At 41.8% G+C, this 16167-nt stretch overlaps 1 protein-coding gene across 4 annotated transcripts in view; it reads left to right on the forward strand.

Annotated features, from left to right (window-relative positions):
• Positions 1 to 418: 418 nt before the first annotated feature.
• Positions 419 to 16167, forward strand: part of fgf12a (fibroblast growth factor 12a) — a 37656-nt gene continuing 21907 nt past the window's right edge. Inside the window, exon 1 of one of the 4 annotated variants that reach the window (XM_031281119.2) lies at positions 419 to 661. In XM_031281119.2, coding sequence (XP_031136979.1) covers positions 643 to 661 — 19 coding nt within the window. In that variant the 5' untranslated portion in view covers positions 419 to 642. Of the gene's footprint in view, positions 662 to 8539; positions 9020 to 13943; positions 15042 to 16167 lie in introns of those variants that run through there. The other 3 variants (XM_031281117.2, XM_031281115.2, XM_031281116.2) reach the window with 3 other exon arrangements.

Consider the following 16167-nt stretch of genomic DNA (forward strand, 5'->3'; position numbering starts at 1 on the left):
AAAAATTGAATCGTTCATTCAATCATATATAGGTGCAAATATTTTCTTAATTATTGTTTTAAATGATGGGGCAGCATCCACCTAAAGAGTTGGACCACAATTATATTGAATAAATAAATGTTGAAGGGTGTTGTCAGCATAATCAAGAGTACAAATTGGTTTGGAAATTATAATCTGGAATGAACAGAACAGACAAAAACATCTCCTGTACTCCTGCATCGAGACACAATGCACACCTTGCATCCACACACACACACACACACACACACACACACACACACACACACACACACACACACACACACACACACACACACACACACACACACACACACACACACACACACACCTCCCTCATGCTTAACCTGAGCCCTCAGTCCACCTTACTCAAAAACGCTTGCAAACATTAAGGGGAAAGCACGAGCTCACTAAAGAGCTCTGCATCCACTGTCGCTCTCGCGCGTTCCAGAGAGGGTCCCAGAAGGAGCTTATTTTGCAATTCTATAACTTGAAACAAGCAACCTGCCTCCCTCTCTTCTCGGCGGTCCCAACTGAAGAAGCGAGTGCGCACCAGCTCAGCCCAGTGTATATTCCTCCAGCCTACGATCGGCAGTATAATCAACCTCAGCACCGCAAGGGGACATGGGTGATAAAAACGCCGGTAAGAAACTTCCACGTGTGTATGAATAAGTTATGAGCTTATTTTGTTGTGGTGTTTAGTTGTTTTTTGGGGTCCGTAGTGTTGCTTATTTGTGTGGAATGTTTTGAGCACATACTGCGGAACACAAAAAAGCACTAACTTTGTTATTATATCTGCAGCAGGACATAATAAAGTAGGGATGCACTTTTATATCCTGGGTTACAACTTGAGCCAGGATGCGCATGATACCTAGCCCAATGTATGTGCGTTAACGAGCCACAGTTCAGCACATGTTCCAGTGCTGCAGCGCGATGCTGCTGCTGCTGCTGCTGCTGCTGCTGCTGTATCCGGCTCCATAGCTCATTCCCCCGCCTGGACTAGTTTGCCCCCTCTCGCATCTTACACCTCTCGAGCAGGGAGTATAATTCAGATATATCAGCAATATTAGTCCACAATGTAGCTTATTGAAAAACATCTAAATTGCATAGGAAATGCAACTTGTGCAAATATTAGGCCTGCATTACAGTGTTTCCAGCCCCAGTGATGCGCATGGTAAACGGCTTTAGTCTCCCTGTCGGAGCTTTCGTTTACTCTATCGGTGCTGTCAGCTGATTCAGAGAAAAACTGCTGGCTCTCCACTTCTTCGGCGAGATGAATGTGTGCTCTCCGTGCAGCGGTGGCGGTGTGGCCTCAACGATCAGCATGCGGGTTGTTGACAAAGCTTTTCAACTCTGCCAGTAATGGGCTATAAAGGCTGTTATTTAGAGGATAGTCTGCTCCTTGAAAAAAACTAGATGCTGCCATATGCTTGAACACAGCGTAAAATATGTCACTCGTCGTACACACGTCTTGTTGTAGTGTTGGCTGTGTTTTGCAGGATAGTTTAATGATGCATGGGGTTAAAGCACAAAACAGGCACATCCCCCTCTTACATTATATTTGGACAAGGGACAGAGTGCCCTTGTTTAAGTAGGGTAAACTTTTTGCTCCTGGTCACCCTGATCTGTTTCATCCACAGTTTACAGTAAAGCAAAAATGCTGCAGTATAAAGCAAAATACAAAAGTAATGGGGTATGTCAACATGACTGGGCAGGGGGCTTACCTACATCCTCTAGCTGTAAACCTGAGTCACCCTTCCAAAATCCACTTCTTAAATATGCAGTTTATGGCCTCATTCATTGATCCCACACAGGGAAAATTAAGTGTTCACTTGGGCCAATATGAAATGCATTATGCTTTACTGCCATGCATAATATATATATCTGCTATTGTTATTAATACTTCCCACTAGAGCACAGTGTTTGCATCCTTGTATTGTATTTCAGGAGCGGCTGAGTGTACAGTAGCTTTATGATTCATTCAGATTGATGTTATCTCATTTGAACTTTGTGTCTTTTCTGTCGTCTCTGTTTAATAGAACTTCTTTATGCCACATGTGCACGTAAACTGTGGAAACATTAAACACACAAATAACTCCAGGACAATTCAATATAAGAAGCCGATAGCTAAATACAGTACATCAGTCTGACCTCACAGTATGAAGTATCTTCCTTTAGACCAACAGTTTGCACTGTTTCCGCTCCCTTTTTGTGACTCTTTATGATGGCAGCAAGGCTTATTATTTACTTATTTATTTCATAGTTCCTGTTTTATTTATCCCGTTTTAAGCGCATAAGTTAGTGGTTTGGCGGAATCTACACTAATGTACTCTTGAAATATATGTTAGTCTGTGTGTTATAGTGTTACTGTGGCAGTATGTTTTCACGTTTGTCTGCTGTGACCTGTCGGACTTGTCTCCTCTGTTATTTGCCACTGTGATCAAACTAGTTTCCGGGACTATAGTTTTTCCGGATAACTAACTGGCAAAGAGGGCAACTGCTCTGGGTCCCCAAAAAACCCAGCTTAACTGTGTAGCAATTTGATTCATTATAATTTTGTTTGGGAATAGGAAAGCATGCACCATTGAAGCACAATATCAACGTAATAAGGGCCTTAAGTTGGGTCCTGTTTTATCACCTGATCTCGAGGCTCTGTTTAGAAGAGGTCCCCTGTGTCAAAAGCTTGTTTTAAGTTGCTACTGATACTGTGTTTACATGGTGCATATACAGTACCTACATTTATTAATTTGTGTATCATTAAATTACCACACATAAAACCAGCGGGTAATGTTCCAGCAACTAAACATAATGCACTGTGAGAGGGAGGAATGGGTCATTTTCCCTTGCAGAGTCCCCAAGCAGGTTAATGACAGTCCCCTCATGCGGTATACTCATAAGTCAAGATCAAGCAAATTTCCATCAGCGTTTCTGTGGTCTGATGGATGTGACATTCCTCACTGACCCAGATGTCTTTCCTGTGCACTCATCTTTAAGAAAAGAGGAAAACCTTATCATAAACATGTACAAACAGCCGTTCAGTGCTGCTGATTCATTTCTCACATTGCTCCACCCCCCCCTCTCCCCCCATCTTTTCAATCCCCTCTTTTTCTGTTATGCACACGACAGCAACCTCTTAACCTCTCATTTTTTATTCCTCATATATTCATATATGGAAAGTAAAAAAGCTAGTTGTGTCTTTAACATTGTGATGCTGATACTTTATCCGTGACAAGTGTCTTGTTGCTGTTGCTGTGTCGTACTCAGATTGAGTCCCTAACCTCAAGTTTGCACACTTGTCATTTTGCAAAGAGATTTTTGGCAGCTTTACATAATGCAACCATTAACAGTTTTGCTGATTTTAGCAACGCAGACGAAACTTTAACTTTGCAGAATATGAGAATGCTTTCAACACAGTGTATGTTTATGTTACTCGCTTCTACCGAATCAAAGGTCTTCTTCTTTTTCTTCTAGCTGAACATTTAAACCAATACTTACAGGATTTAGTGCTATATATGCCAATACATTTTCACACTTTACAGTAGTTGGATGTTTTTAAGCACTTTAAAGGACCATTGTTACAGGTTTTAGCTCCAACCAAATGACATATAGGCTACTTTACTTTGTTTGATTTGATTGCTGACCATTTTCCAATACAGTGGTGATGTTTTAGATTGTCCGTTTGGTCTAACTTTGAGTCATTTTGTTGAAACTTTAAAATTAGTTGTGATAGACAATCATGTCTGCATATTTTTGTCAAATATAATGGTGCAAGGCAATGTAGTTGTTTGTACTAAGTCTGCACTGCATTGACACACAATAACATAGTTTTGACAAAAACAGAAACAGACATGATAATAATGGTGCATTCATGATCAACTGCAAAGTCAAAATTTCGAGGTTCCGAGTTGGAAATTTCAACTGGAACTCCCCTGAAGTCAGATTTCCGACTCGGAAAGTCGGGAGAGCCCCCAGACATCACAATCCAACATGGCTGCTCTATGCCTCTCATTAAATCAGGCATACACACAGTACTGTCCAGCTTCTGTCTGGGGACATGCTGTTAATGCATTGTTATCAATTGGTATTGCTAACAATTGCTAACCTGGCTAGAGTCTCCCCCCCACCACATTAAATATAATGTTTTTTCCGACTTGTTACTGGAACACAGTCAACTCTGGTGACGCCATCCCGAGTTCCGACCTCCTTGTATGCTGCGTCCCATTTAACTCAGAAGCCAGAGTTGGGAATGACGTAACACCTGAGTTGACCGTGTTACAGTATAACAAGTCGGTAATAAACAATATTTTTTCAGTGGGGTTTGCTTTAGCCAGGTTAGCCATTGCTAGCAAAACCAGTTGTTAAAAACGCATTAGGCTGTATTTTGTATGTACAAACACCATAGCAACATGTCCACAGATAGAAGATGGACAGTACCATGGATATAAAACAACAGTACTGGTTTAATTAGACACAAATACGACAAAAGTGCTAATAAACAGTATATTACTACAGAGTTCACTCCTGTTAATGCACGGTGCAGCCATGTCGGATTTTGAGGTTTCTGAGTCGGAAATCCAACTTCAGGGGGCGTTCCAGTTGAAATTTCCGACTGGGAACTTCCGACTAAATTCCAAATTCCATGTTCAAATGGAACGCACCAGTATATCCATGCCTTCGACTTCCGAGGTAAATGGAACGCAGCATAACACTAGTATGGTACTTTATAGAACTTATTGTGAACAGTAAACAGTATAATACTTGTAAAATTGTAAAACAAAGAACAAATTATTTGATGTCCAAATATTTTGCATAACATTACTCTTAAACATGAGGTTTTAAATGAATAAGTGGCTTTTTCATAATGATCTGTTCTGTTTTTCTTATCCAGCATGCCCCACTGTGGGCAGTTCTGCTGTAAACACTTACAAACAACTGAGTCATCCTCCCAGTCATTTTACACTTAGACTACAGGTTGTTATATAATAATATATTCTGTAGTTAAAATTTCCCTTTTAATTTAATGTTAAATAAGGAAAAATCTGCATACAAACTTACTGTTGTATATATTGTGTATAGTGTTTCTGCCTGTTTTATTGGAACTTTATTGAACTGAGTGAAATATCAAATCTAAAATCTAGTTTTAATGGCTGCACCGTAGGGAAAGGAAAATGGGAAATTCTAGATGTGCTGTGCATTGTTTTATACATATTTCCGTGTAATGATATTTGATCAATGCTTGGCTGCACAGCATGAATTTGTAATGATGGAGCCATTTGTTGGGTTGAATAGTTTGAGATTAAATGTTCGTGAAATACAGTAGTTCTGCTTTCTACCGCAGAAACCACACTTTTAGTTAGTATTAATAAATTAAACTAAACTATAAAACTAAAAGCACACAATGTTTTTCTTTCAAATTAAATGATATGGAAGAAAAGGGCATCTAAATCTATATTTGCAGTTACTTGTCTACTTTTAATATAATATAATAATATGATATCTTTCAATGGCAGTTCCATTTAAAGCTGATATAACCACCATACAAGGTGAACATTTTAACCTCGCTTCTGTTGACATACAGTATATAGGAGGGTGAAATGAGAGCTGGCTGGTCCCACATCTTTCCACAGTGTCATCACAGACATTTCTGAGTTTGCTCAAATACAGACAGGACACGTCTAAGGTAAAGTTACGACACATGCTCAGTGAATGAAGACGGGTCATCCACGAGGTGTCACACGGGGTCTAAAGCGAAGAATGTGCGATTGGAAGAAGGGGAATTTAACATCTAAATTTAGTTTCCCCAACTTTTATTATTTCAGGTTCATTTTCTTACAAAAATCTCTCTGAACATTGTCCTCTTACTGCTCAGCCACCAAAGTCCACATGAGAGAAGAGAGGAGCTGATGAAAGTGTGAATACACTCATCTGAGTCACCTTTAGTTTTTTATTGCGTTCAAATCAATAAGCTTAATGAGCAGTTTTGCTGTCATTGTGAAAGAATGGTTTCAAGAAACAATTTAAGGCAACTGACTACAGCTAATTATCCTATAATTATACATACACAAAAACACTCAGTATACATGCTGTAAAAGGAAATTATTTTTGCAGTCTGCATGCCAACCAGTAAACACTTTTTTGTATTTATTATGGGAGGGTTTAGATCATGTCCACATAAAATACAGTATGTTTTGGTCATACATTTGAGTTTAGCTATTTTTTTATTACATTTTAGTTCCTCCCTGTGCCTTGTGCTACCATTTCCTCTTTTCCTTCTCTCTCTGCATATAGTGGTGATTTGCTCTGCAGTGGGACAGTATAGTGGGCGCTGAATATACAGCACCATCACCATATCTGTGACTCTGGGTCTGATGCCAGCTCCCTCCCTCCCTCCCTCGCTTACACCTCTCTGACCTTTCCTTATTTGCATTGATGCTGTTGTTGAAGCATTTTGCTGACCTAAAACATCCTTTTTATGTACATTGTACATTTCACACACCGCGAGGGCAAGGTAGTTGGTGCCATATTTGTTGTCCTTGTTGTGCAACATTATATGAGCACAAGGAAATATTAGATATACCTTAAAATACTTTAAATGCAGCCTTGTGTTAAATTAATGCTGTAGTAAAGGTTGTACAAAGTGTCTTCGTTCACTACACAGCCTCCAGAACAGCAATGTCTTGACGCAGCAAATCCAAACATGTGTTTTGTCTTTAGTGAATCTGAATACTAAGACTGGAGATGATACATTGTGTCATTCTCTGTCTCTCTTCCTCTCTCTGCTACATGGTCAAATCTCAGTTTCTCTGCATGTTATTTTAATCAGAGTGCTTTATCTAATGGCACCCCCTAGAGTAGAAAGTTGCACATAGTTTTGCTTTCATGACAACTCAGTGCAACGCTTCTCATATCCTGGGCCAATTTTGTCTTTTGGATCATGATTAGAAACAAAAAAGATCTCTGGAATACATTAAAAATAAATCAGATTGAAGATAACGCATATTTGTGAACTTTATACATTTGAAATCACAGGTTTTTGTGTTGCTCTGTCTATATGCATTATTCTAAATGTCTTTATTACTGCATTTTGAGGAACATGTTTTTTTCCCCTGTATCTCCAACAACTCTTGCCTTATTGTTGATTCCATTCATTTATAAAAGTATTAAGCAAAGCTTTTAAAAAAGTTTTTAAGAGCAGCTGTGAGATCAAACTGACTTATTACTTTCACATGGTAACTAAGAATAAGGTAACATTCATTAGACAAAGTATCATCTACGGTGAAATAAAGCCTGCTATTTTTGATTTGATTCTATTTTGTTGTTCTTGTACATACAACTGTCCTGCTGCTTAATTATTTCTTTCAGTTTTTATTATGAAAAACCTTTATACTTTTGGTTTAACTTTAAAAAGTGCTTGCCTGCTTATTTAGAATTGTCTATAGTGCCCAGCAGGTACAACAAACAGTGGTGGAATGTTGGCTTACTTTGAAGTACTTTATCAAAGTACAAGTAGCCCACTTCAAAGTTGTATTTCCATTTTCATCTACTGTATACTTCTACCCCACTACAATTCAGTGGAAAAATACTGTGCTTTCTACTCTTTTTAAAATGATCTCCACCTTGACAAACTACATCAATGAAATGCTACGTGTACGTTGATTCATCAGGATTAATCCTATTAAATAGTAATTTATTACTGGCACTCACAGGTCAGGTTTTCTGTACTTAATTGTTTTTACTTATAATATATTCAAGCAATATGTATAACTGCAATACTAAGTAACATTTCCAAAAGGTATTTCTAAAATGTGGTAGTTCTACTTTTACTTAGGTAAACAGTCAACAAGTGACAACTACTACTTTGCCTTGCTCTGCAGGATAATTTTATTTTTTATTTATTTATAAGGAACTTAATTTACTCATGTCATATGACTTATTTATGTAAGTCAGTGCACGTGCACCGGTATACTGGTTGCTCCTACAAGGAAGCTGTAATTCTCTATAAAGTAAAATGTAGGCTATTTTTTCTCTTTTTCCTGTTCATACCCTTTTGGAGAACGCACAGCTGCCGCACTGGTCGGACACTGAGGTGAGGTGTCCACTGTTGATAGCTGGGTTTTCATAATGCAGTGCCTGAGCCATAAACTTTCTGGTAGGATCATCGCATTGAGAAACCCCCTTTGTCTTTAAAACGGTGGGCTGCAGATGACGTAAGCTCTGCGTTTCCCGCTTGCTCTTGATCTGGGGTGAAAAACAGAGAAAAAGATCAGAAAAACTGGGTTCAGCGGTCAGCTCTGCATTACCTCACTCGTGGCCGGCCTGCCACTTTACCCCTGCAGTTTAACTTTGGCGTGCATGCTCTCTCTCTCTCTCTCTCTCTCTCTCTCTCTCTCTCTCTCTCTCTCTCTCTCTCTCTCTCTCTCTCTCTCTCTCCCTCCCTCCCTCCCTCTCTCTCTCTCTATCCCTTTCCTTTACTCTTTCCTTTCCTGCTATTACGTCCGCTGCTGGTAAAGACGCGGAGATAGGAGGGGGGCTGAGGGGGGGGATGTACAATTAAGAGCACATTGTAACGTCCTTGCGTTGCCTGTCGTGGCGGGAGAAGAGTGTACCGTGAACGCGAATGACCGTCGCTGGACGAGAAAAGGATAGACAGAGAGAGAGCGAGAGAGAGATAGGGCTAGAGAAAGAAAGAGAGGGAGAGAGAGATAGATAGAGAGAGAGAGGGGGGAATCACTCAAGATGCCTCGTTTTAGCGTAATTTGTCCTGCAGACTGTGTCCTTCCGGCGTTTTGAGGGCTGCTGTGAGCCTAGAGAGGCTGGCTGGCCGGCTACGCTATGCTGCCTGACCCTGCTGTGTTGTGATAGCGTTGCCCGATTGTTTGGATTGAGGAAGGCTCCCATCAACCCAAATCAATGAGGATTCTGAGGCCATTCCTTCAGAAAGGAGCGCATATGCTGCAGTGTTTCTGTGGACAACGATCGAAGACGACCACTATCACCAACGGTGAGAGACAAACATAGCACCATAGCTTTACAGCTACCTTCGCTTTGCATGCTTTCTTTCTTAAGTGATGAAAAAAGAAAAAGGGGGGGTATATAGAGAGAGGGGGGAAGGAGGAAAGGGTGTGTGTGTGTGTGTGTGTGTGTGTGTGTGTGTGTGTGTGTGTGTGTGTGTGTGTTGGGGAGGGGGGGTGAGTGGTTTCATTGGCCACTCGAGTGTGTGAGTAACATCTTCCGAGTCTGCAGTGGAGAGAGCCTCGTCTCCTTGTGCTCCTTGCTTCTGTCCCGAGTTTTGTGTGCGGGTAGCTGCTGGCAGTCCAGCCCGCTGCACTCCTCCAGAGAGAGAGAAAGCGAGAAAAAGGGCTCCGGATACTTTGCAAGACCGAGCTATATTTGCAGACTAGCGTGTTCCAGTGCTGCATCTGAAGCGGGCCAAAAATGGACAATGCAGGGATCAAGTCATTAAACATCAGGAGCCTGGAGAGACAGCTTTGTGTTTAGGGCCCCGAACAAGCAGCGCGGTTCAGCACCACGGATAGCGCCATAGCAGAAGTACTCCAGGAGGCACCCAAACTTTTCATGTCAGGGTTTCTTTAAATAGATTTTTATCAAACCAGGATCCCACATTGGTTAGGTTTTGTCCAAAGATTCCCATTTGACAAGATATAGTTAAATATAAATGTAAAACTACCCAACTGTCTCTACACTTAGCTTTAACTACTTGAATACATGTTGAAAACTGAAGCAGCTGCATTTATTGTCACCAATCAAACAATACTTTTGAAAGTGACTTGTCTTGCCACATGTCCACTATGAAACAGAAAGTCTCAACACGCCAATACACAGTCACCGCTCAACATTCTTTGGCAATAAGCCTGAGAGGCCTGCCATGTCCTCTACAGTCATGTCTCAGCAATTCACTGCATTGCTGCTGTTGTTTACCCATAACTACACCTCCAAAAGTCATTAAAAAAACATCCTACAGTATTTCCAGAGCGAGAGAAATGCAACACCTTCTCCCATCTACTCCAGTCCCTTGCAGTGCTTGGGATCCCCAGTAGTTTCACTTTGGATCAGCTATCTAATTCAGGGCAGACAATTAGAAACTCCATTAAGCACAGTTGATTCCTCTGAGGAAGTTGGACCAAAAGCAGCGCACACACTGGGATATAAAGCACCATCAGTCCTCATCCTGCATCTCCGCTCAGTGTTAGATGAACCGTATGACCTCAATCAAAACTTTATGAGTCAGCTTAAAGGTTTTGACACAAAAAGAATGCAAAGTTAAAGCTCCTTTGACATGAAGCTTTGTCGGGTGAAGACTTTGTTTTATAGAAAAACATGTACTTGACAATTCCTTTAGAATTAGATTTATCCATTAGAAATGTAATCTTTTTCTATTTGTTTCTCTGTTTTTGACACACACAAAAAAAGGAGTTCCCCTGTGTCTCCGCTGCTCATCCAAGACTGTAACATGTCATTTCAAAATAGAGCTACAAAATGATGACAGCGTGCCTTTTGGATTTGAAACAGACAGTACCCTGCTCGTGGATGATTAATCAGCCTATATTAACTCAAATCTGAACTTGTCTGTCTGTTATACGTCAGCAGTTACATATACATTATTCATCAGTATGTAAATCACCCATCAGACAAAGACTTAACCTCGGCTGGTTATCTGATTGCATCACTCGCTACAAGATCATGTAGAGCAGGAAGAGCAGAAAGTGTTTCGCTCTCCAGGTTTAGGAACTGTGTCAAAATCACCTCCCAGGGATTTTAGGTAAAGGATGTTTCTGAGTAGGCTTAAATGTTTGCACCTGGCTTTTTTGTGTTAAAGGATTGCAGGAGACCTTGTCCTCACGAATGGTAATACTTTTGTCAGTTTCTTTGTGACTGTTTAATCAACATCAGGCCTTATTTAAATTACTTTGGGAACAGCTTTTTTTTCCTTCTATGTAGTGACCAGAATCAAACTTTTTGCATTCTTGTCAAGCACGATTTGTGTTAATGACTAACTTAACTCAAATTAATAGTCTTAATCAGCAGTTGGTCTTCATCTCGCTTGTGTTTGTCTGGTTGTTTGGCTTTTTGCTCATGAGTAAGAACAGTAGTAAGATTAGTTACTGATGTAGTTTTTAATAGTATGTATATTATGTATCTAAAATGATGATGTTTGCAATGCAGGGCAGAATCACTTTGTTTTTGTTCACCTATCCAACCTGGGCTTTGTTCAGTTTTAGTAGCCTATTTACTTATCAAGTTGACATTTGTGTTGTTAGTGTAAGTGTGGGTAATAAGCATTGTGAGCCACAGCATCACACCTATCCTCACACTTATCTCTCCTCTTTGCCCCGGAGACTTGGCAAGACAGTTTAGCAGACATTACACAATGAAAACTATCTCCAGCTATTATGAGTCAACACATCTGTGAGGTATCTCAAAGACACATTGCAGTGGTTCATTCCTTTTCCACAAGGGGGCAGCAGATACAGTATAAAGAAATCATTCTGAACATGTTACTAACTTGGGGCTTTGGTTCATTTCTTTCAGTTTTCAGAGATATTTAGTTCCTATGCTGCAGTGTACAGTGTATGCAACATGGTTCATACATAAAATCCAATAACTAGCATGGTCTGATAACATGAAAACACTGTATACTCAACATATTTAACACAGCATGGCTGCATCATTTTAACACATGACATATGACATATCCAGTAGGTGGCACACTGAGAATTTGTTTTTAAAATGTTGACATCACACTGTTTCTATAGATGAACTAGCAAACCTTCACAGACTCAAATTCTTGTAATTGACAATAAAAATGATTGCAATATACGTTCAGCAGTGCATTTCATAGCGGGAGTGTTTTATTGCACGTGGATGTATCTCAGCTGGAATGAAGTGAACATCAATTGTCTCTAGTAGAGATAGGAAGCCTCGCAGATCCTCATTAGGGAATACTTTATCTTTTTCTGACTAAGATATATGTCCCATGCCTCTATAGCGCTCTACACCACAAAGTCTCCCCCATTTCTGAGAAAGCTCACTCCAACCCACCAGCTGTTTTTTTTCTTCTTCTAAGAAATGTATATCACGCTCCTGCATATCCGTTAGAATGATGAATGATGTATTGAAGTTGTTATTGATTTCTTTATGCTGCAGTGACATATTCCTTTCTACCACGCACTGGCAACTCAATAAGAATAGATTACAGTTTTTGATTTAGACTCTTACTAACTTTTCTTTTGCTGTCTGTCTGATTCCCTGGGAGAAGAGTGTAGCTGCCCTCCATCTCACTCTCTTCCTGTCTCTTTCTCTCTCTCTCACACACACACACACACACACACACACACACACACACACACACACACACACACACACACACACACAGGGATACACGCACATGTAGGAACACGCAAAGGTCCTAGTGCTTCACATGCAACACTTTCATCCATTATATCAGAATCTTACGTAAGGGGTGGGGATAATGGTAGTGAAAAGAAAATCATCTCTCTCTTGATCTCTCTGAGGGCTGGCTGGGTTTGGAGAGAGAATGTCAAACCGAGCCCAGAAAAAGCCTCTAAATGTTTCATGCTGTTTCATCACGGGGAAGAGAGGTTTGCTGTGCTGCTGAAGACTCACGTGTTTATCCTACCACAGTACGTGTGTGTGTGTGTGTGTGTGTGTGTGTGTGTGTGTGTGTGTATGCATGTATGTGGCGTGTGTGTGCTACCCAGCCCATGCAATGAGAGGCATTTTACCAGAGACATGCTCACATGCACACAGACATATTTGCAGGACATCTTTGGGGACTTTGCATTGATTTACAGCTGATCCTTAACCATAGGTTATCATTCGCTGAATACCAATGGAAACAGAATCATTTAACATCATGCTGAAAACGATCAATTGGTTTACATTGATCGTTTTGTGTGATCTATAATAGAAACACATGCAGAATAGGCTCTCATACATATATTCATGTATGCACTCCCTCACTCCTGGCTCAAAGTGAGTTAAAGGGCAGTTTTCTAAGCTTTGCTGTTACAGTATGTTTCATGGTTCGTGATAAGGACTATGTGCTGTTGTTAACAATGTTCCTTGTATTGCTTGTCCACGTCATTTTCGTAAGCCCTAAATCATATTTCCAGTATCCATGTGTCATTGTCTGGGTCTTCAGTGTACCATTTCTGTTTTGGGTTCATACTCTGTGTGCTGAAACCTGTTGCAGGTAATCCTTTGAGCCCCTTATGCTCTTTACGGCATGTGGCCACGGGGGTTTTAGAAAATAAAATGCGTGCTTATATCTCTTTAAGTATACGCTATGAGGATAAGAATGCTGTGTATCAGCCAAAGCTGCAAGATATCTGCACACTGCCTCCACATCTGCTCGCTGACCGAATTCAACGAGACAATGGTGAGATCACTTGCTCCCTTTTAGATGTGCACATTGTCCCAAATGAATAAAAAAAAAAAATCACGCGCGCGCACCCACTTTCCCCTGCATAAACAGCCACCCAGCATTTACCCCTTTCCCTTTTTTTACGTGGCCTATATTTTATATTGACAGCTTTTCTGAAAATTCTCTAGCGTCACCGCCATCCGAGAATTCTTAATACGAACCTCAATCACGTATGATTGCGTTAAAAGAGTTGAAGAGAGAGAGAGAGAGAGAGAGAGAGAGAGAGAGAGAGAGAGAGAGACACACAGAGAGAGAGAGAGAGAGAGAGAGAGAGAGAGAGAGACACACACAGAGAGAGAGAGAGAGAGAGAGAGAGAGAGAGAGAGAGAGAGAGAGACACACAGAGAGAGAGAGAGAGAGAGAGAGAGAGACAGAGAGAGACACACAGAGAGAGAGAGAGAGAGAGAGAGAGAGAGAGAGACAGAGAGAGACACACAGAGAGAGAGAGAGAGAGAGAGAGAGAGAGAGAGAGAGAAATGGACCGCGACCGTCCACTCTCGCTGTCGGCGATGTAACACATGTGACAACATCCATTCGGGGCACACTGGGAATAATGCTCTGGCTACTTTATTATTTGTGCGCTACAACTAATTGTTGCTTTTTGGACGAGAATCCCTCCCTGCATGCTTAAATTACATCTCTGCAGCATTCTTGCAGAGTAGCCTCTGCTGCCGATTCCATTTCTCCAGCTACAATTTCGAGGTGCCGTCGACAGAACCGGAGACTGGGCTCTCTGGGCTCCCGCACAGCCTCCTGGACGGGCAGCGAACGGTCTCATTCATCGATGTGCATGAAGTGAATAATTAGGGGGGGGGGGGGGGGGTTCGGATAAATACTCCAGCCACGCACGAACGTCTCGTGCATGAATTTAGGTTGATGCGAATTATTAAAAGGCGTCTGGAAGCCAGAGGAGAGGCTGGTGTGCAGAAGAGGATTACTAAATCGTGCTCGTCAAACGCGGCGCTGTTCACCTGGAATACCTGAAGCTTTCCAATGACACCCAGCTGCGTCAACTTATCAACACTGTTGCATGTTTTCACTGCTGACATGTCGGCCCCTGTGGCCTAGCCCGTAGATTTATGTTTTATATCAGACCGGTCGCTGTTGATTCGAAGCCCTGAGTGTCAGAAAGTCGCGGCAGCTGAATTACGTTACTGTCCCCTCAAGAGGATCATGCTGCGTGAAGCGCAATGATGCCCGGGACTCGGAGGGTTTTCTGATCAGGATGACATTTGGTTGAATACACTCGTGGACGTGAAACACAGAATCAACTCTCGTTTTTTGTTTTGAGCCATAAGAAGCTGCACCAAGATCCGACCTCTGCCGAACTAGACTCTCGGTTTTCAGACTCGGTTCGGGGAGATGGCCGCAATCGCCAGCTCCCTGATCCGGCAGAAACGCCAGGCGAGGGAGTCGAACAGCGACCGGGTCTCTACTTCGAAACGTCGCCCCAGCCCCAGCAAAGACCCCCGCTCTATCTGCGAGAGGCATTTCTTGGGGGTCTTCAGCAAAGTCCGATTCTGCAGCGGCAAGAAAAGACCCGTTCGGCGGCGACCAGGTCAGTGCTGTAGACCCCCCCCCCCCCCCACTGATGTGTGTTACGTGTGCTTATGGAAGCGGTTTTTCACAGCACACCACACACACACACACACACACACACACACACACTACACCCGCCCCTCTTTGGAGCATTATACTGCAGTCAAGCGCTCCAATCTGAACCGGAGGAGAAGATAGATTTTCTCCGCGGTGCGAAAAATCCACCTGTTCCATTAGGTCTTCTTGTTGTCTGTCGATCCCCCGCACGACACAACAGCCCCCCATATACCGAACAGCCGGATTATATAGGAAATATTCTTTATGCTGTGACGTTACCCCCTTTATTTATTGTGATACTGCTCGGATCTGAATAATCAATTACAGTGGAACAAAAGTAATGCTACTGTATCAGTCGCAGCTGTTTTGTTCCAGCAGCACGGCTGTATAATATATTTAAGCCTTCAATTTTAAATTTTTGCAATTTGCACACTCTCTTCCCTCCAAAACACACATTCACACACACACAACTTGGATACACTCAAGAAAGCTGCTTTACATTGCTTAATTCAATATTACTGCCGATCAGAGTAGGGGAGATACATTGCACCGCAGTGCACCAAGGCTCTTTTGAGATTAAATGTTTTAATGGTAAATGTTTATTGCAGAGAGTGAGCTTTACTGCAGTGAAGGGAGGTATAGCCTCAGTGATTAAGAGCTACTCCGGCTGTATTGATAGACATAGGCTCCGTGCCTATTACACTCCCATGGTATAGCCTTCCTCTTTTTTTTTTTTTACCCCCCTGGCTTTTGTCCTGGTGCACAGATCACAAGCCACCCGTCCCCAAATCCAGATAGTAGTGTCTGTGATGAACGACAGACAGGTCCACTCAGAGTCCTGCAGACCGACTGATGAGGAATGAGGCAGGAGGACAGACAGACATTATTTTTTAAGGCAGAAAGGGTGAACAACAGAGACAAACACCCAGCCAGACAGACTACATTTAAACCCTTTCATCGGGCAGCCTGAATCAGACAAACAATCTCAGTACAAAAACTGCCACAAAATGCCTGAATAGAAACATAAGCAAGCAGACAGCTGGACAACAAGCCAGTCAGGCCTCCAGACATTGTTGGTCAGGTAGGTT

Source organism: Sander lucioperca, chromosome 9, assembly GCF_008315115.2.
Source record: "Sander lucioperca isolate FBNREF2018 chromosome 9, SLUC_FBN_1.2, whole genome shotgun sequence".
In the NCBI taxonomy this organism is placed as follows: domain Eukaryota; kingdom Metazoa; phylum Chordata; class Actinopteri; order Perciformes; family Percidae; genus Sander; species Sander lucioperca.